This window comes from Cavia porcellus, unplaced genomic scaffold (genome assembly GCF_034190915.1).
Source record: "Cavia porcellus strain 051 isolate PalLab524CR breed Dunkin Hartley unplaced genomic scaffold, mCavPor4.1 scaffold_26, whole genome shotgun sequence".
NCBI lineage: Eukaryota > Metazoa > Chordata > Mammalia > Rodentia > Caviidae > Cavia > Cavia porcellus.
The window spans coordinates 24,006,116-24,028,157 of NW_026947509.1; the positions used below are offsets into that span (position 1 = coordinate 24,006,116).

The window sequence follows — 22,042 nt, forward strand, 5'->3', positions numbered from 1 at the left end:
ATCTCATGGATGAAAATGAAAATATAAAGAATTAATTTGCTATGGATGTTTCCACCATGAGGCAGTAGTGGCAAAAAGTGATGATTTCTAAAGCAGCCTAAAAAGGAGGAATGGTCTCAGTTATAAATAATAGAAGTAAAAAGGACAAAGTGCAGGTGGTTTTCAGGAAGCGCAGGATGGATTTTTGTCTTTGTATTATATGTCGTCTCAGCTCCGGTCAGGGAAAACCATCATCATAATCCAGGAGGAGAAAGTGGTGCAGGTCCCTCTGTCTGTCCAGTCCCATTCTGTGGCCGTGTCAGACAGGAAGTGCTTTAATGGCTTAAGATTTTTCTGTGTTTAGTGTATACTCCCTTATCTGTGGTTGTTATGTTCCAAGACCTCAAGTAAATGTCTAAACCACAGATAGCCTCAAACTGTAGGGCAGATGCAGACCCTTTCTAGAGAGCAGAAAATGCTCCCTCTGTGTGGCGTGACAGCAAGAGATTTTCCAGCAGCTTCAAGGTGTGAAGCTGACGGGCTGTGACTTTGACAGCCTTTATTTAGATTGATGGGTAGATACATACATGAATTGACATCTGATATAAAAATAAGCTGAAGCAGAGGAGAAGAGAATGGTTTTCTTTTTGAAGAGCTTGTCTCTGGCTGTGTGTGAGCCTTCACTCTGATCTGAGTCAGCACTGCCCCCTTGTGGCTGTGCAGAGAGATGACAGCCTCCTGTGAACAATTTCCGGTGACTTTGTTTTTATTAAGGGATCTGATTGCATATTTTCAGTGTTGAATTCTTTCCATTTGTGACACGTAATAAGTGGATGGGTTGTGGAGTGTTTGTGTGTACACACATCACATATTGATCCACTTTACTTCTTCGTGTCTTCCGTATTCGGACCCCCTTTCCATTTCCACAAAGTCTGTGTGGCTTTGTCCTCTCAACTATCTTATATTTTGCTCTTTATTTATGGAGACCCAGTGGCTACCCGAGACCCGGCTATGTTGGGACATAGGCGGCTGCCCAAGAAAGCAGTTTGCTCGCTCTCTTGGTAAACACCCCTGGCGCTGTCTGGAGAACCAGTCAGCTGTCCCCATGAGCCTACCTCCTCACCCAGCAACTGGGGACAGAGTTCTGAGCATCTCTAGGGAGGATGAACATATGCAGTATAGCAAATAAGGGGGATTTTCTTCTATGTTCTGTTTGAAGGCAAAAGTTATTTTCACTGATATGTTTTATAATACATGTTTTGCTCTATTTAATATTCTCCTTCAATTGGTTCTACAATGTTCTGTTATTGGTTTGATTTCGCTATACCTAATTTTCTATACAACTATTGTGAAGATAATGAGATATAATATAGTACCTATTACTATGATCCCAGTTTCCTGCTTTGAAATTCTGTACCAATGTCACTACATTGTCTTGATGGCTTTGTTCTGTCTCATTCTGTTGGGTTTTTACTATACTCAAAATAAATTTTAAAAATTATTTATAGTTTGGGTTTCTCATATAAGAGAAACCAAGTGATTATACAACCTGTGTCTGGTTCATTTCACTTAGCATTATGGAGTCCAGGTGCATCGATTTTCCTGCGAATGACTCAAATTTATACTTTGTCTGCATAGTACTCGCTGCACACCCATGGCTGAGCAGTACTCTGCTGTGATAAATGTGTGAAACACGTGTGTTCTTTATCCATTCACAGGATGCCGGACACAAAGACTTCTTCTGCTCATCAAACCCTGCTAATTGAGCTGCGTGATGGCTGCTTCTTCTTCTGGACCAGGAATTACTGTAGAGGAGAGAAGACTGCCCTGTTGGGTCTGTTAGAAATATCTGCAGCCCTCAACCAAGGCGTTTCCAAGTGACATCTGGAGGAGTTGATTAGGGTGTCAGCTAGGTCAAGAAAAAGCAGGGTTACCGGGATGTGAAATGTCTGTCTGGCACCCTGTGGGCACTTACTTGAGAGGCACGTGCTGGGCCTTGGGCTGAGTTACTGCCTGACTCCCTTGTCCCGGCCTCCCTTACCCATGTCAAGTCAGGTTTAAGCCTCCACGCTGAAGTGCATGCGCCCTTACACAGCCTCTAAATTAGACAGCTCGGACCCTGGGGAGCCATGTTCTTTTTAGTCATTTTTTTTTTTTAACTTTTGAACATAATGGTTATGTAGTGGTATCTTACTGTGGTTTTTGCTAACATTTTTGTGATTAACATCATATAAGACACATCAGCAAACTTTATTCAGAGAGCGGCAAGTAGTAAGCACCAAACTCTGAGCTTGGACGGTCATTCATTCTCTATCACAACTTCTCATTTCCACCATTGAAGCATGCAACACATCCTTGATTAGCCAATGGCACTGCTGTAATTGAACTTCATAAAAGCCGACTCGTGACTGCCGCTGGGTCATAGGCTGTACTTTGTTGACCCCTGAGGAAGAGCATCTTTTCATGTTCATCTATTTTCTTTTTGAAAACTCTGCACAGATATTTTGGTCATCGTAATATTCAGTATTTTATTGAATTTTAAGAGCTTTTATATATGCCTTTTTCACATCTGTATGTTTTCTATATTATTAAATATTACTAAGACTTCTGTTCTAAAAAGGACATAATATTGCCTATAGAAATTAAAGAGAATTTAGTAAATGGAAATATATGTTATGCTCATGAATGAAAAGATTCAATAGATGCAAACCTCCCAAATTCTGACATAAATTCAATGAGCTATGAATTTAAACTCTAATTCTTCATATGAACTGAAGAAACAACTCTGAAATTATATGGAAAGTAAAGATGTTCAAATAATCCCAACTCAGCAACCCTGGAGGATTCAACCTTCAACCTTATTGTAAAGTACAGTACTCCATAGAATTTGATATTGGTGAGCATAAAAGACCTAAGTTAAGCAGGTATTGTATAAAAGTAGAAAAATAGGTATTACAAAAATAGACTCAGATATACATTCATGTTCAATTAGTTTTCAAGGAATATGCAAGACAGCCCAGCTGAGAAATGAAAGTGTTCTCAAGAAGCAGTGCAGACACCTGGGTGAGGCTGACCCTGGGTTAGTGTCAACGAAGGCTCCGTTGTTTTGCAACTTGGGAGTAATAAATAAACAGAGACTTCTGAGAAAGTAGCTGTTTGTGTTTCTCCCCCAAATTAGTAGGTTTTTAATATGTTCATGAATCTCAATAGGTTCATTTAGAAAGCTTCATACATGCACACACAATCGTTCAATTCCTCCTCCACCTGTTGCCTCTCTTTCCTCCCAAGCTTTACATTTTGGGGAGTTCTAACATATGTTATGTTTTGTGCTCGTATCCGTACCCCTTATTACTGGCCCTCACACCCCTTCCTGTTATTTCCTTTCTCTTGACTAATAAAAAATAAATTCTCTTCTACTTTCTTCTTACTTTTAAATATTCTACATATTAGAATATTTGACACTTGTCTTTCTGAATCTGACTTATTTATTCAAGATGATGATCTCCAGGTCCCTCAATTTCCTGAAAATCACAGAATTTCATTCTCCTTAGGACTTAGTACTGCCCCATTGTATACATAATGTCACGTTTTCCTTTGTCACCTGTTGGTGGGGAGTTACGTGTGTCCATATCCTGACCACTGTGAGCTGGGCTGCACTCCCCCTGGGTGTGCACACATCCTTACACTTTGCTGACTTCACTCAGGTGTGTGCTGGGGAGCAGTGCTGCTGGACCCAGGGGAGCCCTATTTTTATTCCTCTGAGGAAATTCCGTACCAATTTCCATGGTGGCTCTATTAATTTGTAATCTCAGAAGGAACCGGGCATCCTCACCAGCATTTATTGCCATTTGTATTCTTGATGAGATACATGCTGGTTGCAAGAAAGTGGAATCTCCTTACTTTCAATTTGCATTTCTTTATTATTCAAAGATTATGAACATTTTCTGGTATTCCTATTGGCCATTTGTACTTATCCCTTTGAGAGATACCTGTTGTATTGTTTTACTCATTTATTTATGGAGCTATTTTTTATGTTACACTCTGGAATTCTTCATGTATTCTACATGTAAAACCTGCATTTGAAGAATAGCTGGTAATGATTTTCCTCCATTTTGTAGGTGGTCTCTTCACTCTGTTAGTTTCCTTTGCTGTGCAGAAATTTTAAAATGCGATTGCACACTATTTGTTGATTGTTATTATTATTTTCAGTGGTATTAGTATCTTATTGAGGAAGTTGCTGTCAGTGCCCTTGGCTTCAAGTCTTTCCCGTGTTTTCTGTTAGCTCTTCCAAAGTTTGAGACCCAGATGCCGAGGTCTCTGACCTTTGCACAGCTGAGAGAGTTTTATTCTTGTACAAGTGAATATCCGGTTCCCAGCAGGGCTTGTTAAATCCACTGCATTTTGTACAATGTATATTTTTGGCTCTCTGTATGGAACCAGAGGGCTGAAGCTCCTCTGTAGAAGATAACAAAGTGGGTTACAGTAACAGAGTTGAATAATTTTGCTCATAAAATGACCTGTACATAGAAGTTTAGCATAGGTTTTTATTGGATGGTAGAATATAGATGATTTTTTCCATAATGAACATGTGTCATCATGCAAATAAAATTCCAGTGACCTTTTACGAATATAACTACATATTCTTCCAACACTTCCTCACTAACTCCTGCTTCTATTCTCATTTTCCCACCAAAGTTTTTCCTCATTTACCCTCTGCTTTAATTGGTGTATGTAATTATCCCTTTCTATGTTATGAATTTAATGTCTTTTATAAGGGGTACATTGTACATATAATCTAATATTTCATGTTCTGTTTAAAATTATTTGGCTACTTCTAGAAAAATAGATGCCACTGGGTCGGTTATCTTCCCTCTGCCCTATATGTTATGTTTGAAAATTGTCTTCCATACTCAGGTTCTGAAAACCTCATCAGAGAATATTATATCCTTTGATTTAAAAAGTTGAGTGCATTTTAAATAAGTAAAGTAAGTAAGCAAATAACTCAAGTACAGCACTTAACAGGCTGTTTAAAAAGAGAGCAGTTAAGGGTCCTACAACAGCAGCACCAAAAGCAAATCAAAATGAAACAGAAGGAAAGAAACAGGAAATGCAGAGAGGTGGTAGATATTGTCCATTTTGTTGTTTGTGCTGGTGGTTACAAGAGTGAATGTAAACTCCAAGATCATGAAGTTGAATCTATCAAATATGAGTAGTTTTTGTACATTTCTACCTCAATAACGCTTCTTTAAAAAATTAGTAGTCTCTAATATCTTATATTTATCATTTATGTTGTTCTTCCATTATTCTTGTACTTTTTTTGGTACCAGGTATCAAACTCAGGACATTTCACTTGCCAGGGAGGCACTTATACCGCTGAGCTACACCCCAGGCCTTCTTCTTTTGCTCTTGAGATTGTAGTATTTCTTCCGGTATCTTTCCCTTCAGCTTAAACAAACTTTCTTTTGATTAATTTTAGAACAAGTCTTCTCATAATGAATTTTCTCAATTTCCCTTTATTTGAAAATTTCTTAATTTATCATAATTATTAAGAGTATTTTCACTTCTTACAGAACTCATTGTGGGTAGTTGTTTATTTCTGTCAGCTTTGTAAAAGTGCAGTGGGAGGAGATCGTGGCTCCCTGGCCATTGCACAGGCTTTGGTTTTACTCTGAGGGCGACAGGAAGCCAGTGCAGGAGTTTTATGAGTGAGAGACCGCACGGGTACTTCCAGGCTGCTGTACTAAGAATGGAGCACTGGGCGACAGGCACAGAAGGCTGCAGAGGCTGCTCCTCCACCTGTTCACTTTCATCACATCAGAGAGCTTGCTAAAAACAGGTCAGGTCTTGTCTTCACCTCACAGAAAGTCCTGTGTTTCTAGAAGTTTGTGTTCGGCTCCCCCTGCAGTCTCAGGCACTGTGTCACTCAGAGCACAGAAGTACGTGGCCGCATCGCTCCCCTGGGCTGAGGATTTCTGCAGGTGAAAGGAGGTTTCACTCTTCTTAAACTCAGCCTTGAAACCTCTGGTGCCTGTAACCACAGGTGACCCTGTTACATATTTGAGGAGGAGCTGGAGGCCTTGGCCAGGTCGCTGGATGTACCAGAAGAGATAAAATGTTCCACTATAGGTATAGTTGCACTTCAGCAGCAGAGCGTGTCCCTCAGCGACAGTGACATGGCGGTCAGGCTGGGCCACTGACTGGGCTCCACTTCCTCCTGCAACATCAAGTCTGCATCAGTGAGACCAGGACAGACCCACTGTAATGGCACAGTGTCCCTCTCTGGTTTCATTCCTCTGGGGAGGCAGAAACAGGGAACACAGCATACTTACTCAAGGTGAGAGGCATTCCAAGCAGGAGGAGGGTCACTGAGAGCATGGCTGGTCAGCTGGAGGCCCAGAGTGCTAGTCTGGGAGAGGTCCCTCAGAAGGAAAGGGAGTCTCTCTAATGGGAATCTCACATCCAAGAGGTCCTTGTTCAGGCACAACCTAGAGACTAAAGGTAAGAGACGCAGTCTTAACAATGACAGCCTGCGCACTGTCACCAGTACTCTGGTGACTGTCCTGCTCAAACCATATTTGGTGTGCCAGAAATAAAAAGAAGCCCCCAAGAGGAAACAGACTTTTCTGTGAAGGCAAACACTGCTCCCTGGTGGTAAAGTACAGAAACAAAGTGAGCCTCAAGGTTTTTGTGCTAGATTTTCTTAGTTCAGTGTGGTGAAAATGTTTTCAAGGGTCTGTTTTTGAGAGGATATTTTAATGTCGTGAACATAATAACGTCATTAAGTCATATGAAGTAAATAATGTTACCATGCTCACCTAAAAAGTAAGAAAACTGAAAATGTAATTGGTCCAGTATCACATGGGAAAACTAGAGTTGGTACCACTAAGATGAATCGAGAGTCCACGGTTTAGCCAAGGCTGACCACTGAAAGTTTTTCACTGTGGCCTTCTAGAGTAGACATTTTCCTTACTTAATGTCTGGAAACCCAAGTATTTACAGAGTTAACATGCGAAGGACACAGAAGTTTCAGGAAGTAGGGCTATTATAAAACAGAAGGTGAAAGCTGTCCAAGAAAGATGTTCAGAGAAAATTCAAAAAGAGAGTAGGGAATGAGGACATTCTTTACAAGACCGAACACTGAAGGAATAGTAAGTGGAGGAGCTACTAAAGGAAGCCCAGAGCACAGTCAGAGCACATAGTAGCAATGATGGAGTAGACGAGGTTCTGAGAAAAAGAGTGTGAAGAAGAAATGTCTGATCGCAGAGCAAAAGCTAAAGGAAGTAGAAGAGAAAGATGGCTTTTCAATATCTGTCGATATTTTAACAACACAAAGATCAAGGTTGGTCTTTTCAGCAGTAGATAAACTGCACTTGAATGAAGTAAAAAGATGAGACAATAAAAATTTGCAATATATTTTGGGATATTTAGATTATATGAAGGGGAAGAAATATATATGATGTCAATTAGATTTGGTTGTTAACACTTAGGAAGTATTTACATGATTTGGAAATAAACATGGATCAGAGTTCAGATATGACATACAGAATTGACCTATGATCACAAATCAGAAGATCAAGTTTTGGCAAGAGGAATAGATATTTCTAGTTTTATTGAAAAAAAGGAGGAAAGGATCTGTTTGTGTTTCAGTAATTCTTTGGAGATGAAGAAGTTTGACTCACCTATTATTTTCTAATGGCATTTATTATTTCTGATAAAGAGAGAGTAAGTGTTTACCAAAAAACTGAATGGAGATCATGCTGGGTTAAGATTTCGAGCTGTGTGAGAAATTTTGAAATGGCACTGTAAGGAAGGGCAGTGAGAAGTAATTAAAGAGAGAACAAGTGCTTGCCAGGCACCACTATAAATCAAGTTAATGCTGACAGTAATAAGTCTCAGCAACACCAGCCTACATCCATCTGTCTTTATTTAGAACCCTCTGCATCAGATAAAATATGCAGCATAAAGATATTTATGAATGATTGGGGATTAATATAATCATCCCTATGGTACAAAATTGTATTGGGAATAATGGAATAATAATGTCAGTGACAAAAGAGTTTAAGTAAAAGAAATGGATCGAAGTTACTGTAAGACTATAGAATAAGCCTTTGGAAAATAAAATAACAAAAAATGAGGGGTTATAGGATGTAGCAGCAGCTAGATCATGGGTGAATTTGTAAAGTAGGGACTCTGGTCTATCTCGATAGATTAGATGTGATGACATATAAGTGATAAGATATACTCAAAAAACAAATGCACTGTAAGGAGCTGTGTGAGAGCATAACTGTGGGTGGATTTAGACTGGGTGGAATATTTAGGCAGAGCAGCATCTGATTGGAGAATTATTATAGGATCTTTCTGGATTGTGGAAATAGGAGTTAATAGTGAAGGAGTTCAAATTAATACTTTTCAAAATTGCTGAGTTCTGACTTTTTTCTAAATGTCCAGGCCAACATTTAAGCAGCATGGTTTTGAGTTTACAGTGGAAACTCCTAAATTTTGTTAAAGCCTTCAGTGTATGAAGTGTGTTGACTGGGAAGATGATAATAACAACAGAGCAGGGGAATCAGGCCAAAATCTCAGAACTGCACAGATAATGCCTGGGTTTACTGGTAACGTGTATAAATATGCTGCCTATCAGCCTGGGGTGTTGTAGCTGTGGTGGAACAAGGAGCACAGAGGGAAGAAAATCATTCCACACAGAGAATTGCATTCAGCTGAGACACATGGAAACAATTCTCCCAAAGACTTTAAATGTGCCTTTTTTTCAGTGCTGGAGATCAAACCCAGGGCCTCTTGTATGCTAGGAAAGCACCACTTACCCCTGAAATATGCGCAAATATTTTGTTCGTGGTAAAATTGAAATCTGAAAGCCAGATCAGTGTTGAAAACAGAAGAACCATCAGGTCCCCTGTGAATGATTCTCAGGAAAGTCAGTCCTGTAGGACAACATGTGCTTCCCAAGGTCCTGGTGTGGAGAGGCTTTTTTGCTGGAAAGCTATTTGTGCTATTTTCCATGCAGATTGTATAAATACCAAGTTTCAGGCTTTCCAGAAAGGCACAGCTCTCCTCCAGGAAACACTAAAAAGGTCTTCAATTTTTTCTCTTTGCAGATAGCAACACATCAGGAGAAATGCGCAATCACACTGAAATCCTGACAGAGAGCACACGGAGAAAACCCGCTCTGGCTCTGAGACACTGCTGCACTCACTGCCTGAGGCAGCGCCTGCCTGCAGCAGAGGCTTTGGGATGCTCACTCAGGCTGCGCAGGATCTTCTCTCTTTCTTTACTGTCTGTTCATAATTTAGTGCTGATGCCTCCACTCTTTCCTGAACAGCCACTCTCTCATCTTCTTTTCTAATATGAGCTCCAATGTCAGTCGCTCCAAAGTTTTCTTTTAAATGTCATTAACCCACACGCTTCTCTTTCTGTCTTAATGTTTTTCCAGGTTGAAAAATCTGAAAGCTCAGTATTATTCACATGCACTGCTGCGCTAACCTAGAAACATATCCTCGACAGTGAGGTTATGTCAATAATTTCCAAGTGCTTTTTACAAACCATATTGATATAATTTGCCTCAATACTAGCGAGCCCTTTATCATTTAGAATTATAACAGGCATTGTTTTTCTACAGTGGTGATTTTTTTTCTTTTTTACTAAGCGAATATTTCTTTTAGTGGGTAATGTCTTTAATAAAAATATGCATGGTCTTCAGATTTCTACAAATTTCGTTTATCATGTATCCTGTCCTGAATAATAAAGTATAAGTATCATGAGCTACTGTTATCACTTTCTATTCACTACATTTTCAGCTTTCGTAATAATCTAAAATGCCCATCATTAACATGTGTTGTAATATATGACAAGGGTCATAATCCTTTTTCGTATCCCGGATACAATAAATAGAGGTTGTCATATTTCTCATCAATGGTGCTTTAATAGAGAACCACCACTTATCCATAGTCTGAACTTGTGTTTTTGATTTTTTTGTTTGTTTGTTTTGTTTTTGGTCTTTTTCATTTTTATTGGTACCAGGGATCGAACTCACAACTACCTGCTTGCAAGGCAGGCGCTTATGCCACTGAGCTAAATCCCCAGCCCCAAATTTGTGGTTTTTTAAAGAGATGCATTCTTTCTTGAATAGCTCCAGAATAAGAAGGGAAATCTACTGGGAAAAAAAAAAAAAAACCTACTTTTAGCTCACAGATTACTTTTTAATTAGTATGAAACCACTGCATCATTTTAAACCTTGTATTGTAGTATAATATACATATACAAATATAAATAGGTAAGTGGTGGTTTGGTAAGTGATCACGAAATGAGCATAGCATAGTAGTCAGCATGCAGATCAGGAAGTAGGACACTGCTAGCACTTCTAAGCCCCTCTATGAGCTCTTCCAGGTGTCCTGTACCTTGGACAACATTGTTCTGACTTTTAGTATATAGATTACTGTGCCTGTTTTACAGAACTGGGGTGTGTATTCGGCCAGGTGTATATCTTCTCAAGCCATTTACCTTCCTAACAGTTCACTTGTTTTTTCACTGGCTGTAAGGAGGTCTCCTATTTAAAATCAAAAAAGGCCCTGTGTCAGTGGTATAGGCTGCAAGTATCTTCGGCTTACCAACTAGCTTTGTAAATCTACAAACTCAGTTTTGTGTCAATTTTTAACATGTTTCCCTTTTGATATTTTGGATGTTTTGTATCCTGTTTAAGAAATAATTATCAAATAAAAAGTAAAGGAAACTTATTTTCTTCTAACAGATTTGTATCCTATCCTTGTACTCATACACCTTCTCTAACTAAACTGCTACTTGCATATGGAGTCAGCTGGAGGTCAATATAAATGTGTAACAGATGACAGTGTATTGAATTCTGTTCACCAAATATTCCAGCATTTATCCTTAGTTCAGATGTGCTCCAATTTAGATTTTAATCTACTTCAATATTAGTCTTCATCACAATGTTTTATCAGTGATCTCTATTTATTGATTTACTGTACTGGCTTTTATTTAAGTCTCTGATCTATTCTCATATTTTCACTTTAACTTTTATAGCTACCACTTATTTCATTTCATTGTTGACAGACAGATTTCTAAATTCTTATTTTAGGAAGTAAAGTAAATGATTTTCAGAAGTTTCCCTTTCTTGTGGCCAGGATGCATTATTTCCAGTCTTCCTTATTTGTATACTTGTATGATTTGTTTCTCACAAATATTTTTGTACTTCTACTGCCAAGTTGATTAGTCAGGGATTGCAAGAAGAAGTGCCATGACCCAGGGAAGCTCCTGAGGTTCTTGGGGTTAAGGAACAGTAGAGGATGAGAAAAATAAAAAGACAAAGATGGGGTCAGAAGGAGCCGTTATCCTCCAGGTAGGAGGAAAGGAACTGCTTAATCAATGCAGCACATATATTTACAATCTGGGAAAGATGATGATAATTTCAGCCCCTCTGCCTAGAAACCAAACTTGGAATGTCTAGGGCCTGATGTTTGCCTGGGTTGTAGCAGCTTCCAAGTGTATCTCACCTGGGTGCTCCTTGTTTTCTGGTAGGATCACAGCTGGGTCATGCCCTAGGTCAATTTCCAGCTTCAAGGGCTCCCAACAGAGAACAAGACCACATGGCACACATAATTTACAGAATAATTTTATAATAATCACCCAAATAGTTAAATACTAAATGTGCAGGAAATCTGTCCAGACACTAAGACCAAGGAATTCAGCTGATATTCTGGATCCCACAGCAATATCCTGCATGTATCCATCTGAAGACTTAGAGACTATGATAATATCCCCCATGAGTCCAGCTGGAAGGCTAGAGCCCAAGACAATGTTGCATGCAAGTCTGTTTCACAGATCTGTGCTGTGGAAGTCCCAAAGTTCAGTGGTGGAAGCTAGAAAGTCTGTGCCAGTAGGCTGAGGGTTCTGCACCAGAGCCATGAAGCAACACTCATAGTAAGAAGCAGAGCTCCCCTGAAAAGTACCACAACTGTCCTCAGTGACAAGAGGTCCTGAGCTCCTCTGATGATCAGAACAGCAGGGTTCATACAGGAAAAAGATGGACAGGCTCCTCCAGGAGAACCCATAGCAACTGGAGAACCAACACTGAACTCTTCCTCTCCAGGTCTCTTTTTTATCTTGGAAACAATCTCCAGGTGGGCCATCCATGCTCAGCACCATGATGATTCAGTTCAGCTGCTGTTACAAGTTGACTGCCACTTACCAATACAACACAAGTAAAAACCATCACTGTATCATCTGGCTGGTGAAATTTTGAGGGAACAAATTAGAGATCTACTTGGAGTGGCTGATTTGAATCAGCCTTTCAAATATGTTTGACAGAGTTCTTAAAATATTAGAATCCTCGATATGTACATTTACTCAGGTTATTATAAGTGGGGAGATAAAGAAAAAGGAACATCACAACATTATTTTTCTGAATTCTAAATTATTTCTTGTGTCATTATATATACTTAGTGCAAAAACAGCTTTACTAATGGAAAGCCCTAATGGTGGAAAAAATAGTAGGACTGATCACAGTTCTGTAAAAACTATTCATGAACTGTGCAATTTATGAAGATAAATTTGGAACAATATTTTACAGCAGAAAACATTCAGTGAAAGGTCAGTATTTTTTTTAACAATAAAGGATTATTTCAGAACAGAAACACAGATAGGAAAAGACAGTAAGACAACCAAAGTGATTTTTTGAAAATCCTGTTTAATGCTGGATAGGCAGACACTGACTGTTTCCTGGTGGCACAGATTGCTAAGTAGTCTTAGATGCCTTTTCAACACTATACTAGCACTGCTTAGAAGTTCCATATGATGAAAATAAATCTAAGTCCTATTATTCAACTATTTCATTACTGGGATAATACCTGTCACACACAATTTAAATGAAAAGAGTTTTCAGAGGACTCAGTCCATGATTGTTGGGCTCCAAGGCACACGGCACGGTAAAAGGCCATGAGAAGAATCCCTGCCCCCAGGAATTTGGATGCAGAAAGGAAAGGGAGGAGCCAGAGTCCAGAGCACACCTTTCTAGTCCATGCTCTTAGTGACCCACCTGTCACCAGGCCTGATCTCCTGAGAGCATACTCAGCTACTGAAGTCATCCACTGCCAAACTAACATGCATGTAGCATCCTGATGATCTACTTACCTTCCAATTATGAAAATTTGGAGGAAATGTTAGGTCTAAGTCACGATATTCTGCCTCTAGCCTTTAAATGGCTCGTGTCCATCTCATTATGCAGAAATGCATTTGGTCCCTCTGTAAGAATTGCCAAATTCTTACAAGTTCATCATTGCTGAAAAGTCCAAGTCCAATGTCTCTTCTGAGACTCTTTTTTGGGAGCCTTTGCACAGCAAACACACAAAAATATCCCCATTCCTAACCAAGGTAATCGAATAATATAGGCTGAAATTGGAGCAAAAGATTTTAAAGTCTCACAGCACAAACACTTAATCTTACATCTCTATGTCCAGCAGCCAGGGCAGATAGCGGTGAGATATGAGTCCCAAAGCACTTGGGAGCCTGACTCTGCAGCCTTGCTAAGCAGCTGCAGCCCCCATGGCCTGTCTCCTGAGGGAGCTACAGCCAGCCATTCCCTCCAGTTTTCCTCAGCAGGAGTTCCACATTTTTGGTATCTAACTGTCTGTGGTCTCCACCGCACTTTTAGCTCACTCTCACAGCTTCACTCACTGCCCTATCAGGGGTGAAAAACCTGCACCATATGGGTGATCCCAGGATCTGCTGCCAGTTTGAGCAGAGGCCTGGCTTCTTGTCCTAGGGGCCCTCACCTGATGGCCTGATGTTTGAATTCTAGGAAACACTTCCCAGTCAGCCCTCAATATATCAGGCCCTTGAGGCTTTCTTCTCAAAGCAAAGCCTTCCAGCATTATTTACCTCTTTATGCTCTTGAGCCCGTGCAGCTGACACCATCCCAATTCCTGGAGCACCTTCAGTTCATCTTTCCTGTTGTCCTGAAGCAAAGCACTTGTCTTCCTTTAATGCTGCTCTTTTCAGCAACCACGTTTTCTCGATTTCTCGGGTGGCAACATTTCAAGCACTTTCTGTTGAAACTGCAAATTATTTTATTTTAAAGGTAATTTTAAAAAGGAAATATAACAGAATAAGGCCAATCAAAACAAACCAGTGTAAGTGACAAAGGACTTCAAAACAATATAAAATCAACAATGATTACCATAATACCTCTTCTTGTCTTCAAAATAACTGCAGATATTTTCAGACATTTTAAAAATCAAACAAAACAAGGCTGGGGATTTAGCTCAGCAGCATAAACACCTGCCTTGTAAGCAGGCAGTCATGAGTTCGATCCCTGGTACTACTAAAAAGGAAAAAGAGAAAAAGAATCAAACAAAGTAGAACAAGGTCCCAACATTTCAAATACTTTCTGTTGCGATTGCAAGGTTTTTGGTTTTTTTATTTTAAATAGAATAAAACCAAGCAAAATAAAACAGAATAAAGTCAATCAAAACAAACCAGAGTAAGTGACATAGGATTTCAAAACAGTAAGCATTCAACAATGGTTACCATAATGTCTCTTCTTATCTTCAAAATAGCTGCAGATGGATGTGAGGGCCACCTGGCTGTGACATCTGTCACCCCATTGATCACCAGGGTTGATTTGGCTGATCTGGCTGGCTAGGTGGGTGTCCCCTTCCTCCCCTAAAGATCCATGTGCGTCCCTCCCAAAGCTGCGTGCTCCATAGAAGAGGACGACCACCCCCAATAGAGGAGGACCGTTCCTGGTTCAAGGGTGTACAAGTAGCTGCGCTCCCCTGCTAGAACCTCCAAACAATCTCTCAAAATAGCTGCAAATACTTTCAGACTTAGTAAAAATCAAACGAATTAGGACAGAGAATAACCAATAAAAACAAAACAATGAATGAAATAAAGCATTTCAAAACAAGATAGTAGTAAACTCAAAATGGCTACCATAATGTAACTTAATTTAGTTAAACTTCTAAACATCTCAAGTTGGCTAAGCAATTTACCATTACAGCTATTTACCCTAATTTGATCATTATGTATGTATGAATTTAGCTATGATACTACAGATAGCTATACATACAGATGTGGCTATGGCTCCTGAGTTTTTGTTCAACTTTTACTGTTGGTGGAAGCACAGTGCGTTCCTGAAAAGCACAGAAATACCTAGCAAAATCTTCCACTTGCAAGGGGGTAATGGTGAGTCTGATCGTCTTAGCTTCCTTCTGGAAACTGACAAAACAGTGACCAGTATTTGCGTTATTACCGGAGTAACTCTGGTGAATGAGCAGAACCTTTTCTCCACTGAAGAGTTGCTTGTACCAGTACACATCATAAAGGGTTGCACTCATCTCGTAGGGACAGTCCAGAACCACTGCGGTCCCCTCTGGCCTTGATAGAGCGATCTGAGCTTGAATCACTTTCTAAGCCACAGTGTGTCCTGTAGGAGCAATAAGAAAACATAGCTGATCTGCTGATGCAATAATAAAATATTGCAAGATTTCAGACTAATTCAGGACCCAACAACAAAACAAACTGGAGTGACAATTTGCTTGTTCTTTTCCTCATTCCCTTTTCTTCGTCTGGCCCATGTTAAGCATCTCACATCTGCACGCAGACATTTCACCTTTAATATCCGTGACCATATTTGGACCATCAGTACCAGAATATACAATGGCTACCAATATCCAGAGCAGACTGGAGAGCATGGTGTGGCCCACATTTCTGTTCAGGGTGTTCTCCCCTTGCTGGAGGTCTAGGTTCAAAGGCTCTGGCTGCCTCCCAGTTTGTATAAGCATGGGTGTTTATGTAGCTCCTTCACACTGGAAGTGGGGTTTCCTAGGCTCATAGAGCACCAGAGAATAATCACATGAGAATAATCATGGTTCACTGCCAAGTCTACTTGACTTTCTGTAATATGTTTCAATATAAAAAAGGCCACCTGAGGACAACAGTCAGTATAGAATTAGATTGTTTAACTCTTCCTATAATAACATGTAGACTACAGTTACTAAGTTGACAAGGTTCTTTCCTGGGAAGACACTGAGTGTTCTTACAGTTCATGTGTTCTCAGAAATTCCTAATTCACATTTAGTCCACTAAATGATGGTTACCTACAACATGTTAAGCTCCATCATTAAAGTGAACCAAACAGATGGCTTTAAATGGAATAGGAAGCAGATTACTAAAACAAATCCTATTCCACACCTATATTCCCTCTAAACTGGACCTAGACGTGTGAAAGGAGGGAGCCACCTGGAAGTGGATGGCTGAGGGATTTATCAGGAGGCGAGTATGCCTGTTTGAATATTTTTTTCAGACATTGGGCTGCTTTTGGCATCCCAACTCTCTGACTCTCTTTTTTGTCCTGGTCAAAGTGGTTCACCTTCAAACTCAGGAGGTTGCAAAGAAGTGAGCAAACCTGGATGACATGAGGGGAAAACGAGGAAGGCGTACACGCAGCCAAGATGTCAGGATGTCTCACCACTGTATTTCCATCCTCTAGACTTCACGAATAGCCTTGGAGAGAAAGAAAACAAACTTTCATATTAATATATTTTCAATTGTACTAAACTTAGTTTCAAAATCAAAACTTTGATCAATTTAAAGTTCATTTCATTGCAGTGAAATTCAAAAAAATATCTTTTCGTAGTTGCTGGAGTTACTAACAATGGACTATCCACAGAGAAATTAGGAAAACCATGCTATTCCAAAAAGTTCCAAAAATAAACTGCCTCGGGTGTTTATCCCCACTAACTGAAGTTAATCTCCTGGAAAGGTTGAGATTTCCATGAAAAGGTGACTGTTACACAGTCTCCAGACTGGCACTGGGCACAGGGAGTGAGGGGAACAGCTGCATGGCTGGTCTCTCACTCTTCCATCCTAGTGAGAAGGCTGCCCATCCCCCTGTGCACCCACAGGCCGGGCTGCTCCCAGCCCCATTCAGAAGGAAGGGTTTGAGGAGTGAAATCTCCCCAGCCAGTCTGCCTTTCTCAGATATAAACCAAGAGCAAAACTATTAGCCATTCATAATTATAGATGATAGTGCCTCTCTACATAGGACTTTTTACACATTTTAGCCTGAAAGTATCAACTGTGAGTCTCCATAGTCATTTCTACCTGGACACAGATGATAGAATGTCAAAAAATCCACCCCAAAGAAATTAATATAATTATAAACTGATCCCCTGGTCACTAATTCTCAAAATATTCTGAGATTTAGTTTTGAATAAGAATTCTTTGTATTTCTTTAGATTTTTATTTAACTTACTTCAAGTTTTAAAGATAGTGAGATCATATATATATATATATATATATATATATATATATATATATCCCATTAAGTGGATGGAGAAATTAAAATCTGGAATACAACAATTAGAAATGCTGCTCCACAGGTACCAGGAAGGCCCCACAGTCACATTTCACACAGGGTCAGCACCCAAAGTCCCTTCCCCAGACCAGTATAACTAGCACTCAAATCTTGAGGGTTGAGGTCTGTTTGTGAAGAGAGCCTTTCTTTACAAAGCTGATCCCTTGACGAAGCTGAGCTCTTCCACTGTGGTCACCACTGTTCCACAGAGTACACCTTAGCCCAAGAAGGGCCACAGCCAGTAACTTCAGTGCTTCACTGTAACCAACAAAAGGTGAACAACCTGTACCCCTTCCTCAGGTCAGGAGGAGCCAGCTCTGTGGGGCAGTGCATGCCCTGAAGCTCCTTAGAAGCTGCGTCCAGACTCCAGCTAAACCATATCTTTACCTTTTTAACCTGCTTTCTTCCATAAATTATAGGAAGAATTTCAGTTCAAGATCTTTTGAATTCAAACTACACTAATGTGTCATTTCATCTATTTATAAAACCAGTCCTCAAATATATATATATATATATATATATAGTGACAGCTTATGATCAAATGGCCTGTTTGGTACCATGATGGCTGTTCAAACTACTATCATGATCTTGGTTCCATCAGCAATTCTGTGCTTCCAGAATGTACTGAGAAACCTGGAGCCAGCATGTGTCAAGATGTCACCACAACCTCTGTGTTCCTTACTACTGTCTAATTCTTTTTCTTTGCTTTGGAAATATTTGCTAGGAGCTTACAATTTCAAATTCAGAATGTGACACAAATCCAGATTTGGCTGGATTAACAAATCTTAATTTCATATATCCAAATTGTTCTAGATTTTAGCTTACATAAACAATGCCATGGCTTACAGGCTAAAATATTCATTTTACAAATAAAGGTAGCTTGAATTTTTATTCTTGTAACTCATCCTAATACCTATTACACTGTATTAAGGATTTCTTTTCATCAGGCCACACATGCATTTCCTGGAGTTGATGGGAAGGGAAGACCTGATTCACTGTACCTAGAAGTCAGAAAAGAGGGGCTGGAATGACGCATGTCACATCTTCAGCTTCTCTGGTCTCTGAATCTCCTCATCAACACCTGCTAAAAATCTCCCCAGTACCAGGTGTTCTGTGCTAGCAGATCCAGGCAGATCTTCAGTTATGAGAACAAAGCACCTTAGGTGTCCAGAACTCCTCTCAATGCCTTATCCAAGACCCTTCCTGAGATAGCTGTGGTCGTGCTCTTCCCTGTGCCCTACTGGTGTTTGGAGCAGTTTATAACTGTGGAGGACCAGTCCCTTAGGTCCAAGCCTCACTCAGGGGCACAGGAGTCAGGCTATGGAAGAGAATTCTGAGACCTCTCAGCCTGAAATCAAAAACAGGAACACAGACCATTTCAGATATTTGTTTTCAGCAGTCAGCCCAGCCAGCTATTTTGGCCAGTTCTCACTGTCATTCTGTTGTGACTTTGCCCACCTGCTGTGTCTTTACCTAATCTAGGGGAGAGGCTGCAGCTGAAAGTGGAGGAAAAGTGGGAGATCTGTGAAGTAGTTATGAACTAAGCCTTTCTGAAAGTAGGGGTTTAGGACTCCTTTCTTTCCTTTGCATTTCTCTTTTACCAATACTTTCCTAAAGCAGTGAGTCGGACAGCTTGAGAAACTGAACAGGAAGAGGAAGAGCATTAAACTCTGCAAGGGAATATCCACTGTTGCATCAAGATGTGCTACTTCATTTATAAAACTCATCACAAAACTAATCCTCTGCATAAAGTTGTGACTTAAAATTAGAGAAGACATCAAGGTGTACCTGCTGTAACAATTTCTGTCAATTGTAGTTCAATTTTAAAGCAAAAAGGAGGAAGGGGAACATAGAGGTTACTGACACATTTATAGCACTGTTTATATTGATACATTAATGGTGATACATAGCTCTTCAATTGCACAGAGATTTATAACTTACACATGTGCACCTTTTGTACATGCACTATCTCAAACCTCCCTTTTCATTGTAGTAGCCATGGAAAGAAGGAAAATATTTACATCAGACAAAGATTTTGCCTCTCATTTCCCTTCCATGGTCATTTATTTTCAGAATTATTAGACACTCTCCTAGTCTCTACTGTTGGTCTTAATCCCCTCTGCATCTGGAGCAGACACAGAAACCCTCTGCCCTGTGCTCTCTGCTCTGCCTCAGGGCTGCGCAGGCCCCTGTGGTTCTGGTGCAGGCTGCAGCTGCCTGTGGAGCACTGTGTGCTCATTGCACAGAAGTAGGCAGCCGAGTCATGGTGCTGGGAGCCTGTGACGTGCAAGGAGAAATGCCGGCTGGCTGTGCTGAGCTGTGCTGTGAATCTTCCTTCCTTTCTGTCACCACTGGAGAACAAAGACATCAGAAACTCAGGACGTTTTCCAGGATGCTGTTGGTACCAAATAAAGGTTTGAAAATTCCTGTCACTGTAAGTGCAGTTGAGATCAACGCTGTCTCCCTCTGAAACACTGAGAGTCTCAGGACTCTGCTCTACCTCCTTCTGCTGGCTGCTCACCCCTGTGCAAAAAGACAACAGGCAAAGATCAGTTGGTGAGTGGATGCTTACTCTCCAGTACAAAAAATTGTTTTTTCAATGCTTTCCCAGTTGCCTTTTTTTTTAGCAGATTAAAAGCATTCAGATTGATTCCACAGTCTTGATACATATGACAATTTGATATGCTGTATTTGAAGTTCCCAAAGAAATGACCCTACTCACAGATGAACTGAAGCCACAGGATCACTAGGAAAACACTGCAGGATCCAATCATTCTGCTCTTGTTCACTGAGGATTCAGGTCTTAAACTCTAAAAAGCTTCTTCAAATAGTTCTGATTCTTTTGCTGTAGGAAACAAAGAATATAAGTTTATGTTCTCAAAATTACAATATGTTTTTTAGACATCCAGCTACAACAAGCTCCTAGTCTGATTCTCACTCTCCCTCCCTGTCTCTGTCTCTGTCTCTGTCTCTGTCTCTGTCTCTGTCTCTCTCCCCGCCCCCCCCCCCCCCCCGCGCATCCCAATTCAAAAATGTTTCTCAGGCTGCCCTCTTTTGGTCTCAAATGATAATATGCAAACTCCTGACAGTCTTGATAAATTTAACAATTACGAAAGATTTACTCCAAGTCAGTCTCTATGCATATGTAGGATGCATACATGTTCGTGTATTTTGTATAAAATGGCAACAGACTAATCACAAACTTTATTCCTAAAAGAACCGTGTGTTTTTCTCATGATATTTGGACAGTCCTAGCTTAGCCCATGATTGCATATAACACTCAATAACATTGTTAGTACAGTTCACTGAAGTGATGTAATTCTAATGTGAATAAAATTTAACACTCATTCCAAAGCAGAATTAAAACACTTCAAGGTTTTATGCTTCTTTCTGTGTAGACAACAAATGTCTTTCTCAGGTAGAAAAGTGATTCTTGACATTTTGTCTATTTTTTTCTTTCACAATAAAACCAAAGATAAGCATTTCAATCTAAATTTCCATGTGTGAGTCATACACTCACTGAATGGTGAGTGGATCACAATTGTCTGAATCTGGCATCATAGAAGTCATGATTGTGTTAATACCACAAATTAGATTCATCCTATTAGAATTCTACTGAACAAGCTTTAATTAAACAATGTAGCACAAGTGAAGGCATTTAGACTCAGTCCTTGTCACTCAGATTAATCAGAATGGATGGTGAGGTAGCATGGCTGTCAAGAGACAAATTTCTACATTACAATATGGGGCCAAGAGTGGGTTAGAATGAAATACAGTGTGTATGAGTCCTTTAACTACTACGTGTCTTCCCCAGTGTGCTTAATATAATCTGTGATCTCGCATACTGAGTGTTTTCTTAGTGCTATGCTTACAGCAAACAACCCTGAAAGCTGAGGCATTTTTTCCTGAGACAAAGAGCAAGTCTGCTCACTGTTTGCTGCTAAGGCAGGGAGTTCCCAAGCTCAGATTTCCTCTTCTGGGCACACATAAGCTTAGGCACAGCATCCGTATTCACCCACTGTGTGCCCTCAATAGACACCGGATATGGAAGCATTGAAAGGATGCACCAGAGCTTATGCTGTTTGCTGTGCTAGGGCCAGTATATTCCTTTCCCTGGGCCTGGAAGCTGTGTGTTTATTGACAGCATTACTGCAGCAGTCAAGTTAGCTCAGCAAAGGGTAAAATGCAAGTCCTAATAGGCCCTTAGCTACCTCTGAATTACTTTTGGGAAAAATAGCTTTTCCAAAAATGGATTATTTGAAGGATATAATAGGTAGCTCCTGATGGGATTAGCACATCACAGTCTGATAAAATATATGAGCAATGTTCAGACATTGTTTTATGAAATAAACAATATCAGTGCCATAGATGTAGATGACTATTAATCTTGTGAAGAGCCACTTAGTCACAAAAGAGGTATTGAAGTTGGACTATTATTCATCAATTCACATAACCGTATCCTTTTAACATGTAATCATTTATAAAATGCCTACAAAAGCTAATTATCTGAATTTCTTTCTTGGGGACATTTCTTCTTGTAGTATTTTGATATAACATTTTAACTATGTGACTTGAGAAATAATTTTTTATTTTCCCATACCTTTTAGTTGTGGCTTTCTTCTCTGTAACATTTTCTATGGGTTTACTCACCTTAGAGCATGCTGGCTCAGGCCTTCT

General features: G+C 39.9%; 1 gene segment (V, D, J or C); it reads right to left on the reverse strand.

The window, feature by feature from the left end:
• Positions 1-19,411: 19,411 nt before the first annotated feature.
• LOC134473116 (T cell receptor alpha variable 12-2-like) lies at positions 19,412-20,307 on the reverse strand. The segment is given in 2 exon segments: positions 19,412-19,888; positions 20,088-20,307. Coding segments are annotated over 2 exon segments (516 nt in total).
• Between the last annotated feature and the right edge of the window lie 1,735 nt (positions 20,308-22,042).